The 16,783-nt window shown below is 34.4% G+C and overlaps 1 protein-coding gene across 7 annotated transcripts in view; it reads left to right on the top strand.

The window, feature by feature from the left end:
- Positions 1–16,720, top strand: part of PPP3CB (protein phosphatase 3 catalytic subunit beta) — a 47,777-nt gene extending 31,057 nt beyond the window's left edge. The window contains exons 10-15 of one of the 7 annotated variants that reach the window (XM_061405332.1): positions 548–625; positions 5,861–5,887; positions 7,948–8,029; positions 8,768–8,865; positions 13,676–13,705; positions 15,108–16,720. In XM_061405332.1, the coding sequence (XP_061261316.1) occupies positions 548–625; positions 5,861–5,887; positions 7,948–8,029; positions 8,768–8,865; positions 13,676–13,705; positions 15,108–15,286 (494 nt within the window). In that variant the 3' untranslated portion in view covers positions 15,287–16,720. Of the gene's footprint in view, positions 1–547; positions 626–5,860; positions 5,888–7,944; positions 8,030–8,767; positions 8,866–13,675; positions 13,706–15,107 lie in introns of all 7 variants that reach the window. The other 6 variants (XM_061405331.1, XM_061405334.1, XM_061405333.1 and 3 more) reach the window with 6 other exon arrangements.
- The last annotated feature ends 63 nt before the right edge of the window (positions 16,721–16,783 follow it).

Genomic DNA, 16,783 nt, shown 5'->3' with positions numbered 1-16,783 from the left:
GAAAAACCAGAAGAGTAGAATCCTGGAAACCAAGGGAAAAGAGAAGGCAAAATGATGAAGAAGAGTTAAGCCTAAAAAAGAACCGTTGGTTCTAGTTGTTAGATAGTCATTAGTAGTCTTAAGATTAAGTTTCAGGGGAATTGCTGGAGCCAAATTTTAAAAGATTGAATGCTAAAATTTTTTGAAACAATGAAACTGTGCCATTGTTTTTTTCTGACTCCTTAATGTTGTATCCATAATGAAAAATTAATGTATGTGTTTAGATGTTATTCATCCCTGTATTTATCCCTGTGGGAGCTGCTTTTTTTTTTTATTTCCCTCTAAGGGACCTGATTACTTACTCCATAAAGAATCTCTCTCAGGCTTGTTAGCCATTTGATTTCTTTACATTTGAAAGCCCATATAGCTTTTTAATTCCATCATTTCTACTATCTAAATGTGTTAATCTTGTGTTATAAATCATTTGATCATTTTTATAAATGGTTGCTCTGTATACATACAGAGAGTTGAATATAATCAGCTAATGTGTAACATTTGTTTTTAATAGTGACGGAAATGTTGGTAAACGTTCTGAGTATTTGCTCTGATGATGAACTTATGACTGAAGGCGAAGACCAGTTTGATGGTATGACTATTTATTTTACTGTTTTTTATTGTGAAATGGTATTGTTTAACTGCCCAATTTCAATATACTCTTGTAAATTATAGTCATTGCTCTCAAATGGCTATACTATTTGATAAGTGACAAGTCACTTTTTTCAGATACTACTTAAGACTTTAAAATAATTTTAGTGATTTTTTTTTTTCTGTTGATACTGGGAAGAAAATGAATTTTGGGAAAGGGGAAATTTGAAAGAGAACAGAAGGAAAAGAAAATTGAAGTGCTAAAAGAATGTGGTTCTTCATGAATATGGACACTACTTAGAGAAGGGAGGATAAAAATGCTTTTTGTTGCATTGGTACTGTATTCTTGGTGCATCAGAAACATACCTGAATACATAGTGTTGTTGTCACTTCTTCTTTTCAAAAATCAAAATAAGCTGTTCCCAATTTTGAGTGGTTATGTTCTAAGAAACCTCTTGTTAGTTTAGTTGGAGATTCAGAAAGCCCTTTTTTTAATAGAAACAAAGTTATGCATGGTTATTAGTTCTTATGTAAGACAGCCAGCCTGTGTATCTAATGGACATTTATAGTATAAACTACAACATAGAAGCAAAATTACTTTTCTTTTTATGTTTTGAAGATTTTATTTAGAACTTAAATATTTATTGCATTAATTAATTGGATAAACAAAAAATATAAATAATTTATAAGCTGAAAACTCTTTATTTCCTTCCATCTGCCCCTCACATCTTTGTTGCAGCATATTTTTCATAGTTTTAATCAGTATATAAATGTTCCCATGTATTAAACATGGTCTACATAGTGCTACAATGAGACACCTGCATACTTTTATATATTACTATACCATAATCTTTGTAGTTAATCTTATGTTGTTTGGCATTTGGGTTGCTTTAAATTATCTTTGTTATGAATAGCATGCAATAAACATAGTCATATAATAGTTTTAATTTTCCTTCTTAGAATAAATTTCTTGAGGAAAATTACAGAGTTAATGAGTATGAAGAATTTTAGCTTCATTATTTTAGCTGTGAACTGCCAGATTACATAAGAATTGGACCAATATGAAGTGTTTCTAGCAATGAATCCATAGACCTATTTTTTCACAGGCCAACCTAATTGGGTTTTGGTCATTTTTACTTAGAAATAAGTTACCGTTGGTTTAATTTATATTTATTTGAATTCTAATGATGCTAAGGAAGAAATCTGCTTTACCAGCTGTGTAAACTTCCTCTCAGGTGACCACTTAACAAGTAAAATCTGAATAAAGCTATTTACTTTTTTTTTTTTAGTTCAATTTCTCCCCCTTGCTTCTTTTTTTTTTTCCAGAAATATCTTTACTTACAAACAGGTTCAGTTCTTAAACTGTTTTAATTCTGTTTGTTCAAAGTACAGAGTGACTGTATACACATGTCTGCTGTTGCCATCTGTTGGTGGCAGGCAGCGAGTGCTTTTACTCTGGCTTATAGTTTCGTTAACTGAAATAAATTAACTTATGTTAGTTCTTTTTGGGGGGGGGGATAATAAGCTTCAATGAGTAATATTTATTTTTCCTTATTTTAATTCTCTCTATCTGATGTTTTGTAGAAAAGTTTTTAGTTCTAATATATTTCATCATCTGTCTTTTCTATAGCATTTTTATAGTTTTAATTAAATATTTATTTTCCCTGTTCTGCTACCATTGTTGTAAGATTAGTTCTAGGTCTAGATTTTAGTTCACAGTGTTACAGATACTGATATAATGATCAATAATATAATGAAATAATTTTTGTGCATATCCCATGAATTTTTTTTCAGTAGAGTTTTTTTGTTAATATCAAATTCTGTGAACTATCTAGTAAGAGTTTTTTTTAATTGTTCATAATATTTTTAATTATTATTTTGATATCCATGATTCAGTAGTTATAACCGATTTTTTATTTCTAAAAATAAATTTCAAAAAAATCTTTATTTTCTTGTTTAGCCTGGTTGGTGGGGACGTGTATCACTTTTATTTCTACTTCTAAAAGAACCAGTATTTGATTTTGTTGATTTTTCTCTGTTATTTTCTTGGCTTGAATTTCATTGATTTCTGCTCTTCATTTCATAGTAGGAGTTTTTTTTTTTCCATAGTAGGAGTTTTAATTGGCATTATATTCCATCTATATCTGAATCTAGAAAGTTTTTTAAAAATAATGTATAATTTTCTAAACTAAGATAAAATTTTTTTGCACTATATAATTCATTTATTATAATTATTCCTTTTAATATATTCAGTATATCATTATTGTATTTAAAATTATGTGTTTTTTCTTTGAAAAAATTTGTTATTACCAAGTTAAATTAATATTTCACTATTTTGTATTCTAATTACTGTTGCAACTGGTATCTCTCTTAATGTATTTTCTAACTGTATAATTATATATTTTGGGGTTTATCTTATGTTCAACAAGTTGGATCAGCAGAATTACTTCCTACGATAATTTTTATTTTGTTTTCCATAGCTTTAAAAAATGTCATTTGCATAAGGCTGATACTGTTATTTTCTACATTTTAATCTTTTATTTCTTTTAAAAAATTTGAATCAATAATGTTAAATAGAAGTAGTGACAGGTGATCCTTGAGTCCTCTTTCTATAATAAAAAGGAAAACATTTCTCTGTTAAGTCTAATATAGTACTTGGTTTAGATATTGATGATTTATATGAAGATAGACACAATTGTCAGAGAGGGCAGTGGCACCCCACTCCAGTACTCTTGCCTGGAAAATCCATGGATGGAGGAGCCTGGTAGGCTGCGGTCCATGGGGTTGCTAAGAGTCTGACACGACTGATTGACTTCACTTTCACTTTTCACTTTCACGCATTGGAGAAGGAAATGGCAACCCACTCCAGTGTACTTGCCTGGAGAATCCCAGGGATGGGGGAGCCTGGTGGGCTGCCGTCCATGGAGTCGCACAGAGTTGGACTCGACCAAAGTGACTTAGCAGCAGCAGCAGCAGCAGACACAATTGTTTTTGGGAATTCAACCAAGAATAAATATAAATTTTTATTATATTCCTTCTAATGAAATTTATGCATCTTATCAATATTCTTTCTATCAATGAAAATTATACTTATTTATCAACTTGTTATATCATTCTTACACTCCAGAGATGAATCAAATTTGATCATTAAAAGGCACTGTAGTTTAGTGAAAAGGATCAGTGGTTCAGATGTCTTGGTGCTACCATTATACTAGCTGTGTAATCTTAGGAAAGTAACCTAACTTCTCAAAATCTTCTCTTCCATAGGAGGGAATAGAAAGGATCAAAATTCTTCCTCACTCTTCAAGGAATTTTAAAAATTGGGAAGCACCATTTATGGGCTTTCCAGGTGATGCTAGTGGTAAAGAATCCTCCTGCCAATGCAGGAGACTCAGATTTGATCCCTGGGTCTGCAAGATCCCCTGGAGGAAGGCATGGCAACCCACTCCAGTATTCTTGCCTGGGAAATCCCATAGACAGAGGAGCCTGGCAAGCTACAGTCCATAGGGTCGCAAAGAGTCAGACACGACTAAGCGTCTGAGCATAAGCACCATTTTTGACAGTGTTTCTCTGGGAAAATACACTGAGTTCCAACTTTGCATACTAGAAATAGATCTCCCTTCACTGCCAACATAGCAGGTGCAGTTACTTCACATTGCTTCACCTTTGCACTACCAAGTATTAAGAGTTAGGACTCCAAGAAAATTTTGAGGATATGGATCTGGGAGTTTGTCTAGGAACGAGAGTGATTTGGAGGAGAAAGAACCTTGAGTATTGGAAGAAAGGAAGGGAGTTTAGGATAGATACTAGGGTGGGTTGGGAAAAGAGCTGCTGGAGCTACATTTGTTTCCCTTTCTTATTCATATTCCCTTATTTCTTCCCCTCAACTCCATCTTTTTCCTTTCCTTTGACCACAATAACGTGCCTTCTGTCCTCTCCTCCTTTTCCTGCTCAGCAGTGAAGCTATGCTGTGGATTGAGCCTGCAGAGAAACCTGACTTAGGAAGAAAACTTACTGAGTTGGGGATTGCTGTGGAGGCAGAATAAGAGTTTAGCTTTTCCATGGGGAAAGGGGAAAAATAGGATTGGAGATTTCCCAGTGGGAGGAAGAAAAGAGTAGTTTTTGCATATTCAAGGCTGAAATTGGCCAAAGGAATGACTCTTTCTTCTTAAGTGATGGACTTTGATATTCTGTATTGTTTAATATACCTGTGGGTTTATTTTTGAAGGCAAAAATTTGAAGGAATATATGGCAATAGCATTCCTTTTAGAGGTATTATGTAATCATTTAAGGGAATTTTTGAAGACTGATTTCTGTGATATTTAGAATGAATACTGTTTCTTTCAGTTATATTTGTCTTAAGTTTGGTAAAGGAAATAGATAACCTATATGTGTTATAGTTTTACTAAGCTAAAACTTTGCATTTCCTGTAATGGAATCATGTATATCAGCATTACAATGGAAAGCTCAAATGAAACATCTCTGCTGCCTACTCTTAGAGCTATTACTTACATTGAAACAGTCTGTTGCTATTTGTGTAAAAAGATGTCCCTCAAACTTCCAGATTGGATTGGGAACAGATAGCACATACTGTTGATCCTGAGTATGTGCAAAAGTTCCACAATTCTGATTTCAAGAAATTATAGGCTTTTTGTTACAATGGAGTGTAGGAGGCTTTGCCTTTTCTTTATTGGGAGTGGGTAAGGTTTTTCACCAAGGTAGTTTATAAAGTTACCTACATTTCTCTGTGTATGCTACAGATTTTGCAGATTTGGTGTCCTTGAAGAACCACATGAGTTTGTATCTCATTTGTGTCATTACCTTTCACTTAACATACTTTCATGGGTGACACATTTCCTTAGGGGTATTAATATAAATGTGCGATTGTTGTTAGCACAGTCTTTTATCAGTCTTATGTGTTTTCACGTGTTTTTTTCTGTCCCTAATTTGTCTACTTTCATCAAATATTATAGTCATTCTGTCCATAATTTCTTCTGAACACATATCTTTTAAGAAATCTTTCCTTTAGAGCTCTACCCAGTGGCATCCCTCCTTATTTGCCAGATCTACAGTACTACATTTTTCAAATTTCAAGTATGAGGGACTTCATTTTTCTCCCTTTCTTTCTACATTCATTCTTCAGTACCACTGCCAAGTTAAATCTCTATCTTTTTATTTGTCTCAACCACCTTTTCTCCATCATTCACTTCCTTTTTTCTGGACTCTCCATCTGAAGAACGGCTCATATATGGCAATAAAAAAGGTACAGACCAGACAGAGTAACATCGTTTTGAAATATGACTTCATAAGTTATTCTCATGTCCATGTAAGTTAGTGTATTCATTGAGTATATTTATGCAGAGTCCTCTGGGCCTTGTGCAAATTTAGTTTAAGTTTAATCTAAGTTAGAATTTGATGTTTTTAGAAGTCATATTCCAAGATATCTGTCTTTCTGTGCATGGAAATATTTTTCCCTCTTTTTCATTCCTCTTGTTTTAAAATTTCATTCTTTTGCTTATTTGTAATGTTTTGTACTCTTCCCTGCATGACTAGGGGTGTTTGATTGTCTGTCTTACTCCCCAAAGTAATTTTACTGTGGACATTTACTTTAATATTATGCATGATGTGTTTGTAGACTGATTTAAAATCCTGATTTGTAAAGTGTTTTTATATTCCAGTGAATTTTTAATTTGAAATTAAGTATAGTTTACATATCATTCAGTTTTATAGATATAATAATTAAAGCTGAAAATATGAATGTATCTCCTTACAGCCATCCTCCCCTATCCCCATACTCCTCTCCTCCAGTCTAGCTATTTTAAAAACTCCATCAATTTTAAAATAAAGTATCTATATTAATTTTTTTGAAGAGAATCAGATTTATCCTTATGTCCTTGGACAAGATACTTAGTAAAGTTAGTTTCTTTGTCTATAAAATGAGGAAATTAAGTTTTGCAGTATCTCTAATGTCTTCAAATTCTAATATTCTATGATTTTGAAACTTTAAGTAATTTTTTGGCATTTTAAAAATACCTGTGTAATACCATGGTACCCACACAATTTCGGATTTGTAAAAGCTGTAGCTTCATTGCTCATACTATTACCCTGAGAGCATCATAAACATGGTTGTGCAACCTGTTTTCTCTAAAATATGTCCTTTGTTTTCATCTTTGAAATTGGATTTCTTTTTCTGTTTACTTACAGTAAAGTCCAGTCATCATCTTAGTTTTTAATTATATGTGCTTGTGGACTGCTTGAATTTTAAATGAGATACTGTAGCTCAAAAGACTGGTGGTTGTCCAGACCTCCATATACCTAAGGCCCCTTTTGGTCTAGTGTCTTAGCCTTTCCTTAACCTTCTCCTCAACTATGGTGCTTCCATATGTGCGTTGTCATCATGTTGAAGCACAATTCTAAGGAACCACACTCTTGGGTCAGAGTGATTCTAGTTGCTATATATGAGATAACAGGACGGAGATTGTTGTTCTTTCCGGAGGCCAAGGGAAGGAAGATAACAACCTTTGAGTCTTTTTTTCAGGCATATATTCAGTTATTTTGATATATTCTCTTCTGTATCAGTGATAGGCAGTACAGCTAACCCTTTGGAGATGAAGCATTAGTGATTTTTTAGCCATGTTTTTTGGGAGTCTTTTCTCATTGTCGCTCTCCTTATGTCACACTCACCTAGGGATGTAAAAGCTTGTATGTATTTGCATGACCTTAAAGGACTTCTAGTCCATGAAGTTGAGATGTACATTGTTGAAATGTGGGTATGGTCCTTAGTTCTGGGTCACCTGCCCAGTAGTCACTTCATATCACATTTTCTGACCAAATTTGAGCAAGGGAGCTTCTTTTGTCATAGTATAATGGCATATTTCGAGCCTGCATGTCAAAGGCTTTTATGTTAACCAAGCAGAAGGCTGTAGGCTGTTACCAGTTCTAGTCTGTTAGTCTGCATGCTGTAGGCTCTCATGAAAGTTAGACAGACTGTAGGAATGTTAGCATTTTTTTGTCCTCTGGTTTGTGGTATAGGTTGGACTCTAGTTTCTTTTCCATCGCTCTTTTACTCATTAGTCAGTAGTGTGAGAGTCAAAGTTGTGGATTACTTTTCATTTGTATCTGTATCAGATCCCAATATTAGACCAGTGGTGAGCTAAACATTGAAGGGGAAGCTTTTTGGCATGAGTTCATCTAGTCTCCATGTGAGCTGGTGCTAGGGGGCTTGGTGTTGTTTCAGATGACCGTGAAACAGGCTGATAAGATGATATAAGTATGGATGCCCTAAACTTGAGTCTTTCTTTCTATTTATTCCATTGAAAGTAGGTTCAGCTGCAGCCCGGAAAGAAATCATAAGAAACAAAATTCGAGCAATTGGCAAGATGGCAAGGGTCTTCTCTGTTCTCAGGTAATGATACATTTTTCCACTGATTTGTTTTGCAGAAATCACTTTTATTGTGCTTTACTACACACAGTGTCCTGTTTGATATCTAAAAACAATATAGTAGCAGTCTTTCTGTAAAGAAGTTGTATATTTATGTGTTGCAAATGGTAACACAAATCTCTTTGAAATTAGCATTTTTGACCCCTTGATTGTTATTTCTCACCTTTGGTATCTCTTATCCTTCTGTGATGAAAGTAGTAGATCTGTACCTTGAAGATTAGTGCAGAATAAGGCAGGGGCACTTTTTAGAGTGATCCTGATGAACTTGCTTATCTATAAAGGAACTCCTTTATGCTGGAGCCCCAAATTGTCTTCCTGGGGTTAATTCAGGAAGACCAGGTTTAAGAGTGCATGCGAATGAGTCAGTCCTTAAAAAGTTGTTTGCAAAACTGCTTATATCAGACATTTTATCTTTAAAGCATATGAAATCCCATATTTTTTCAATTTTATGATACCTGTTGCTGATGAATCTCATATAATAAACTTTTCAGGAGAAACAATAAATGTCTCAGTTGTACATCATACCCTCATATCTGAAACATTTAGAATGTGGAAAAATGTGTATCTTGGAATTGAGGAAAATATGGTAGTAGCAGCAAATGTCATGAGTTATATGCATGGCCTTCATCTGGGCCCCATTCCCTCTTTTTAACTAGGAACTCGTTGGAAGTCTCTGATCTTTGTTATATCTCTCTGCTGTAGGGAGGAGAGTGAAAGTGTGCTGACACTCAAGGGCCTGACTCCCACAGGGATGTTGCCTAGTGGAGTGTTGGCTGGAGGACGGCAGACCCTGCAAAGTGGTAATGATGTTATGCAACTTGCTGTGCCTCAGATGGACTGGGGCACACCTCACTCTTTTGCTAACAATACACATAATGCATGCAGGGAATTCTTTCTGCTTTTTAGTTCTTGTCTCAGCAGCTGACACAAACAGAATACTGTATGATAGGTAATATCTGATTAAGAACCTGACCAGGGCAGAAAATTGATAGAATCAGTATTCTTTTCAATTGAAAATAATGATCAGTCTCTCAGCTTTTCATGAAATGATATGGGAGTAACTCATATCATAATGTCTAAAATATTTATTCGTTTGTCTAATGCACCCTTTTCCTTTTAAAGCCTCAGTTTCAGAATGTGAATCAGGATATTCATATTACTTAAAATGGAAATGTAATTCCAAGTTTCTTATTTTTTATCTTTTTAATTTATGTAATTGTATTAGACTATGCTTATATTTTCAGATGTTAATTTTAGAATTAACAATCTGCCTGAGCCCCAGAACATTACTTATGCACTTCACTTGCCAAAACATTTGTGCAAGGTTTTGTACCCTGGGAAATGATGCCAAAGTTTGTTTTCTGTGGTGTTTGTCAAATGTTCTATGTATAATTGACTGTCTGTAACATGCTGTTTCCTTCCTCTGCAGATGTAGCTGCTTTCCTAAATCTGTCTGTCTTTCTTTAGGTTAGCTGTATGTCTGTAAAAGTATGTTAAATTAAATTACTCTATCAGGCACTTTATCTGTCTTGATGTAGAGGCAACTTTGTAGCGCCTTGTTTTAAGGTTTGCTGCATTTGTTGCTGTGCTTTGTGCATTCTAAACGTGAATGTAACATTAGATATTAAGTCATTGTTATAAGGGGTTGAATTTAAATCTTGTAAGTCAAAATTGAAAGGGTGTTATTAAGTGTGCCTTTATTTTGCATGAAAATAAAAAGAATTATACGTAAAGCATTCCTGTAATCTGGCTCATTGAATATTTTATACTAAGAAAACAAGTTTTTTTGGCGTAAATATTTGTGTAAATACTGAGTTGACTTTCTGAAAGCCCATTACAGATTAAATAGAAGAAAGTGATATGAATGTTATAGTCTATACACAGTAACTCCAAGTCTAGATTTCTTTCCTTTTTGGTTGGAAAGCAGAAAATGTGATATGTAAAGCCTTACTTTATGTTTTATTGTAACCACAGCCCTCCAAGGGTCATTGTTGTATTAAGACAAGAAGCAACAGATCTGATGTTTTCCTTAGTCATGATTGACAGTATCTTTTTGGTATCGTAGTTAGTCAATTTTTTAAGGCAAAAAAACAGGAAAGTTTTAATTTTCATTTTTCAATAAATTTAATTAGATTGACTTCTCGTAATTTCATTTCACTTAGTCTCATAATAAATGCTTAAATAAATAAATAAAAAGAATTTTTTTCTGTAGACAAATAATTTCTACTTGTAGCCTATACATGTTCTATTTATATGTTATTGTGTTGTCTGCTACCACCACTGGTATATGTGAGATATACAAGTATGTTTTGAAATTATAACTTCAAATTTTCATTTTGAACAAGGTTTCTTTTTTTTATTTAAAAAAATGTACTTTGATTCTCTTTATATTTCTTGCCTTTCATTTTTCTTATTATGTTGTAAGCATTAGGAAAATTAGCTGAAAAGAATTTCATTAAAACAAATTAAGATCTTAAACATTCAATAAATCTAGTAATAGAAAAGGATGAATTTCAATAGCTTGAAAATTGTTCTACACTTCTTCCTGTTTATTCAGAAAAGGGAAAAAAAAAACCCAGAAGGGTCTCATACTTAAATCTAAACTACAGTCATCTCTCAGTTATCCTTGGGTATAATATTACTTTTATGTTGTATCCACAACAAACCTTTCAGATTTCGTAATTGGCACCTGCTAATTACAAGCTTTGCTGATAGCTCAGCACTTCTGTTCATCGTAATTTGCATGCAGCCTGAAGCTCAGTCTTCCAACTTTGAAATCACCCCCAACTGCAGGGAAGGATTGAAAGACGGCTTTACTGAGAGACTGTCTATTCCTGGCATGGAGTGAGTTACTGGATAGTGCTGAGCTTAAGGGGTCTAGTTTAGGAGACTAGATAGCTCTACAGCTCTGCCAGCAATGGATCTTGATAGTGTGGTTTAAGTATTTGATTGAAGTAATTTCTCTAGCATGAGTAGACCCATTTTGAAACAACAAAACTCATATCGCCTGTGTGATTTTTATAAATTTATGTAACATTTAAAATTTTTAATAGACATGATGACCCCTTATGTGAATAATGGAGAGCTAAGTATTGCAAGAAGAAAGTTTTAAAATTCTGAGACCTCTTTCCTATTGTCAGAAAATTGAAATTGTCTTATCAATAACATTACAGTTAATTTATAGTATTTTTCAAGTGTTTTACAGACTGCCTAACTATCGGAGTAGGATTTGTTAATCATATTTTATGTTGATTTTCTTCTGGGAGTTTGGGAGCTAGCCTAATGCTGCCTTCACTAGGAACTATATGAGAAAATATGTGACCATCTATGTTATAGTAAGGTCATTTCCTCTTGATCACTTACTCTGTGTAGTACTGAGGAACACAGTTTGAAATAGCATTGTATCCAAACTTACTAAGGCCATGTCAAGATGCCCTGTAAAATTGAAAAAAATTGAGGAAAATTAGTGCTTTTCAGATTGAATTTTGAAATTATCAGATTTCTTTCTTTCCAGCTTAATGTGTAAGCTTCAAATGATCTTTGAATTCTAAGCATTCAAGCTTGACATGGTGTGCAGTTTTGAGTGTGATGTATATTTTGTGTTCTGAGAAGGATTTAGAAGCATTTAGAGGCCTTGGGAAAGAGCAAAGAATATAAATTGACCTAGAAAATGCTTTTACATATAAAATTAAAAGCCCACAAAAGTATATTGTCAAATTTTATAATTTGAAAAAATTTTAACAGACTTTTTAAACTATTGATATACCCAAATAGATACCAATTCTTATAGTAATATCAGTTTTTTAATTTATTACTGTATATAATAGAAATTATGAAATATTTCATGTAAAGTCATTTCTGTTACCACAAGCTCTTTAAAGCATACATTCTGGTAGGCATCTTATTTTCCCAATTAATTTGTAAATTATAAAGAAAATAGTCCATGTTTTGAAGAATAGGAATTCCAGGGATGATCCAGTAGAGGTGGGTCACTTATACCAGTTTTCCGTGTGGACAAATTATAAGAGTATTTTACAAGCATACAAGGCTAGATTTTTTAAGTGATGATGTGTACAGTAGGTATACAGTTAAGTATATCTGCTTTAATTTGTAATATGATTTAACAGTTAGGAAAAATTCTTCCTTTACTCAGTGTTCATATTTCTTTTGGGGAGTCCCCAATTTACTATCTGATTGAGATCTACAAACTTATCTAATTTAGCCTTCTTTAATTCCTTAGATTTATCAGTGTCCTTTCATATTAATAACTGCTTTGGATAAAATTTATCATTTTTAAATCATGTATACTGCTAAAAGGTCATTTTAGGAATAATTGTTCTAATTGACCTTCTTGTAGAAGAAGCAAAATAGAAGGGATGGACGTTATTGTTAAATATTCTGAGTTTGTATACTTTGGGTAAAGTGAAGAATTAAGACTTGGCAATATTATCAGACAATATTGTCTTCTGCAGTTTTTGGTCCTGGTCTTCAATGTGAGTGCTTCATACAGTTTGAACCCAGAATTGAGCCCAAAGAATCTTTGCCTACAAAAAGTATATGACTAAATATGTTGAAATTCTCTAAATAGGCCAGAGATAGGCTATATCAGGAATGCATTTTTTGTTTATATGACTTATATGTATGTCCATATCATGAAATGATTAGGATTTAATTGCCTGAAAGACCTCAGTTCTATCTCTTGATTCCTCTCTAGTTGGTAGATGGGCTTGAAAAGATAGATGCTCAGTAGCCTTTTTATCTTCACTTAAGAATGCAGGCTCTTATTATCTGAGGCAGATTTGGGTTCATGATACACTGAACATATATGGATTTTTTTTAAGGCTATTATGTTAATATCTTTAGATATTTGGAACACCAGTGTTAGAATAGAAAGGAAAATCCTAGTAGATGAGCGGAGTCCTTTTAGATTACCCATAAAGGATAGGACTACAAAATTGTTCTAGTTGGTGTAACTTACCAAGTTTACTGCCCACAAATTTTATTTCATTGTCCTCTGAACATAGCAACTTCTGCAGCTTTTGCTTCTCTCTATGAATTAGAAGTGACAGGAAAAGCATTGCTAAACTCCTTCTAGTTTATATCTTAGGGAACCAACTGGTGATAAGTATTATTTCAGTTAGAAATGAAAGAAAAGAATTTCCTTCTATTTGCTCTGCTACAATTCTACTATCTTGGTTTCACCCTAGAGAATTTCATAATTTCATCCTAGAGATTTCCTTGCAATTGTTATGGATGTGATATAATAAACATATTGAAAAATTCTAAGGCCATCAAAATACTGAATTCAAGATGGATAATTTTAATACTAGCATTTGCATGGATGCTGAGGTGTCTGTGTTTATAATAGGTCTATGTGTTCTGTGCATTGAGCGATGGTGTCTTAGTGCTGTGTGTAAACTGTGCTGTGTCAGGAATTGGGGGATTGGATGGGGTTCTCTAATATGGGTACTATATATGTTAAATTGTAAATGATGATGTAGTATGGGGTACTGTTATATTTTTTAAGTGATCATTGCCTTTTCTGCTGTACAATATGACCCTTCTCATCTCTCTCATTCATTTTGCATGCCTCTGCTCACTTCTGTACAGCCACAGTTGAGGCTATTGAGGCTGAAAAAGGTACGATCAGAGTCCTTGCGCTGGGCAGAGATCTGTGGTGTGTGGGTGGGCATCAGAGAATGTCCTATGGGTGTGTCTTACTTCTAGCTTGCACAGCCCAAGATGAATCATACTCACTGACTCAAGTTTAACAGTCATATCTTCTTCTTCCTTTTTTTAAAAATCACAAGGACTGATATCCATAGTGACAATTTGGTTTTTTCCCTTTTCTAGTATAGTAATGAGACCAGCATTTAATGTTTCAGAATTCTTTAGAGTACAGCATGTTATGCTATAATATTATAGCATTTATAGTTGCAAATAAAGACCTGTTCCATATTTTGCATGATTCTTTGCTACTCACATTTTTATATTCTTGAGTGAAATCCTCTCTAGATACAGGTTTGGTATTCTCGTGATAAAAAAATGATGAAGTCATTTTCAGTAATTCCCTTGAGAGTGCAGGAGCTGTCACTATGATTTTGTGCTGCAGTTTGGGCTGTTGTTTGCTGGTAATAGTATATTCATGTGTATCCTGTATTGACTTGGTATTACACGTTGCTGAAAGCTTTGCTGCCCCAACCATTTATTTGGTTCACATGCACAGACTTTTGAGTCTCAGGGATTGCATATTGAAGCAACTAGATCATAATCAATAGTATGGAAATCTTTTCTATGCACATTTTAATAATAGAGGATACATCACTCCAGATGAAGTGAATAAGAAACCATACCAGTTGAAGGAGGATTGCTGTCTGTTTTGATTTAGGTTTCCAAAAAATAGGCAATGAATAGCTAGTGAGTTAGGGAAAGCATCTCCTAAATATGGAACTCTAAATACTTTTTGTTACCTACAAACACAGATCTACCTCCTGGAGGCATTTCCCACCTTTTTCATTTCATATTGGTGGTGATGGAGTGATGATACCTTGTCCTCCAAGGTAGTTCTAATTGCTAAATTTTAGCTTTATTTCTTTTCTACTCCCATGTTCTTGGTACAGATTTGTATGTGAAGGATTAATTCGTTTAGCCTCCTCACTTGCCCCTACTCTTGTTGCTGTCTTACTGTGATAGCCACTGTTGATTTTAGAGCCTGAGGTAGGAGATAATTGATGAAGTAGGAGTCAGGTTGAGACCCTGAGACCATTGCCTGATCTCAGGGTCAGGAGAGGGCTATTTTTGTGTCTTGTTTTTTTAAGGCTATGCTAACACTTGCCATCTATGAAGCTATCATGTTTATATTTAGGTTTAAATGTTTCATATTTTAAGGGGAAATCTGGAATGGGGATAGGCTTCAGTTACAGTACAGTTTAAATGTTGCTATGTACAACTAATTTCTTTCTTCTTAAAAATCATTAATTATGTTTTTGAAATCTCAGAAATGTTTTCAATTACTGACTTATCAAATTTGCATTTTGTTAAGCAATACGAGGATTCTCTCCACCACATAGAATCTGCAGTTTTGAAGAGGCAAAGGGTTTGGATAGGATCAATGAGAGAATGCCACCCCGGAAAGATGCTGTACAGCAAGATGGTTTCAATTCTCTGAACACCGCACATGCCACTGAGAACCACGGGACTGGCAACCATGGTGCCCAGTGACCCACGGCTTCCCAGGGACTCTCACATCTCGGGCCCCAAATGGACAGATCACCCGAGGAACTGGAGGGGTCGGCCAAGCTGACTGTAAATGTCACAGTCCCTCTGGAGAAACCATTGTGCTTTTGAGACCCCAGCCCCCTTCCTGGATGGAGGCTTGAGGGCCCTGGGACATGTGCTAACTGATAAGATTGGGTCATCGCTGCCAAGGTGGAGAGCAGTGAGCAAGGGGCTTGGGGCAATTTCCAGTGGAGGGCGACTACACCTCCATTTATGCTTGTGGTTCACACATTTACGTTTACAAATGAGATTTCTTTTTCCCCTCAGTAGAATTAGATTTTGTTTTTCAACCATTACTTCAAATACAATCCTAAGAGCTAATGTGGACTTTTTTTTTTTCCATGAAATGTCTTTAAAGGATGAATTAGCATGGTCTTAAAATACATTTCCGAGGTTACTAAGCTGTATTTTGAATTATGGGCAAAATGCTGAGAAACCCAGTTGGCATTTAAATAAAATGCTGACCTCAGGTCTATAGTTCTTAAATGTGGCTAATTCTGTAATATAGTCTTGGTTTTTTCAATTATGAATGCATAACCTGTTTCTAGGCAGACTCTCTTACTTGAACACAAATCTAAAAACTAATTTAGAATCTTTCTTGCCCAGATCTTTTGAGATTTAAACCCCACAGATTTAAGAAGAAAATCTCTAAATTTCAGAATTATGAAGAATTACAGAATTACTCATTTAAGGTACTTTAAAAAGAAGTTTGTACATTGTCAAAGTAATTTTAATTCAAATCATGTCTGTAAAACTTGACGTATTTTGTGTATGCATGTTTTAATTTTGCAGATATTTAATATATAGACCTATGATGTACAGGTACGACATGTATAGGTTACCTAGATGTTATGAGAAATTTTAGTTTATTGTGAGTACTCAAGTTGCTTATACAGCCACCAGGGTGATTTACTGCTGGCTTTCTATCATTTTATGTTTTGATGCAAAGGAAATTTTAAAATGTTCTGGAAGTGTTTTGATTACACAGTGCAGCATAGAAGCAATGGTTCTGTTCAGTCATTCAGATGTTAGTGGAAGCATAAGAGTCAAGACTGCATGTTGAACATTTTCTTTTGATAGTTACAGTACTGCTTGGGTAAACTAAATGGAACCATGTGCTAATTTTACACAATTACTGACCTGTATTGACTGCCACTGCAGTTTGGTATTTACCTTTACTTTGGTGGCTTGCTTCCCTCATGCCCTGGAATACAACTCAGAGCTCCAGGCAGCGGAACCATCTATTGTTTGTTTGCCAGAAAGTGCACCCTGTATGGTCTCCTGTCTAAGTTGGAAATATTATGCATGTGCAGGACTATTCGAGTATTTTATAAACAGTAGCACACAATAAATTCCATGCATGGGCCGCTGCTCCTATCTCTGTGTTGGGTTTTATTTGGAAGATATAGTCTGATTTGACCTTCTCCTGCAAATCAGAAA

Source organism: Bos javanicus, chromosome 28 (genome assembly GCF_032452875.1).
Source record: "Bos javanicus breed banteng chromosome 28, ARS-OSU_banteng_1.0, whole genome shotgun sequence".
Lineage (NCBI taxonomy): Eukaryota > Metazoa > Chordata > Mammalia > Artiodactyla > Bovidae > Bos > Bos javanicus.
This window is presented reverse-complemented; position numbering and strand designations above follow the sequence as displayed.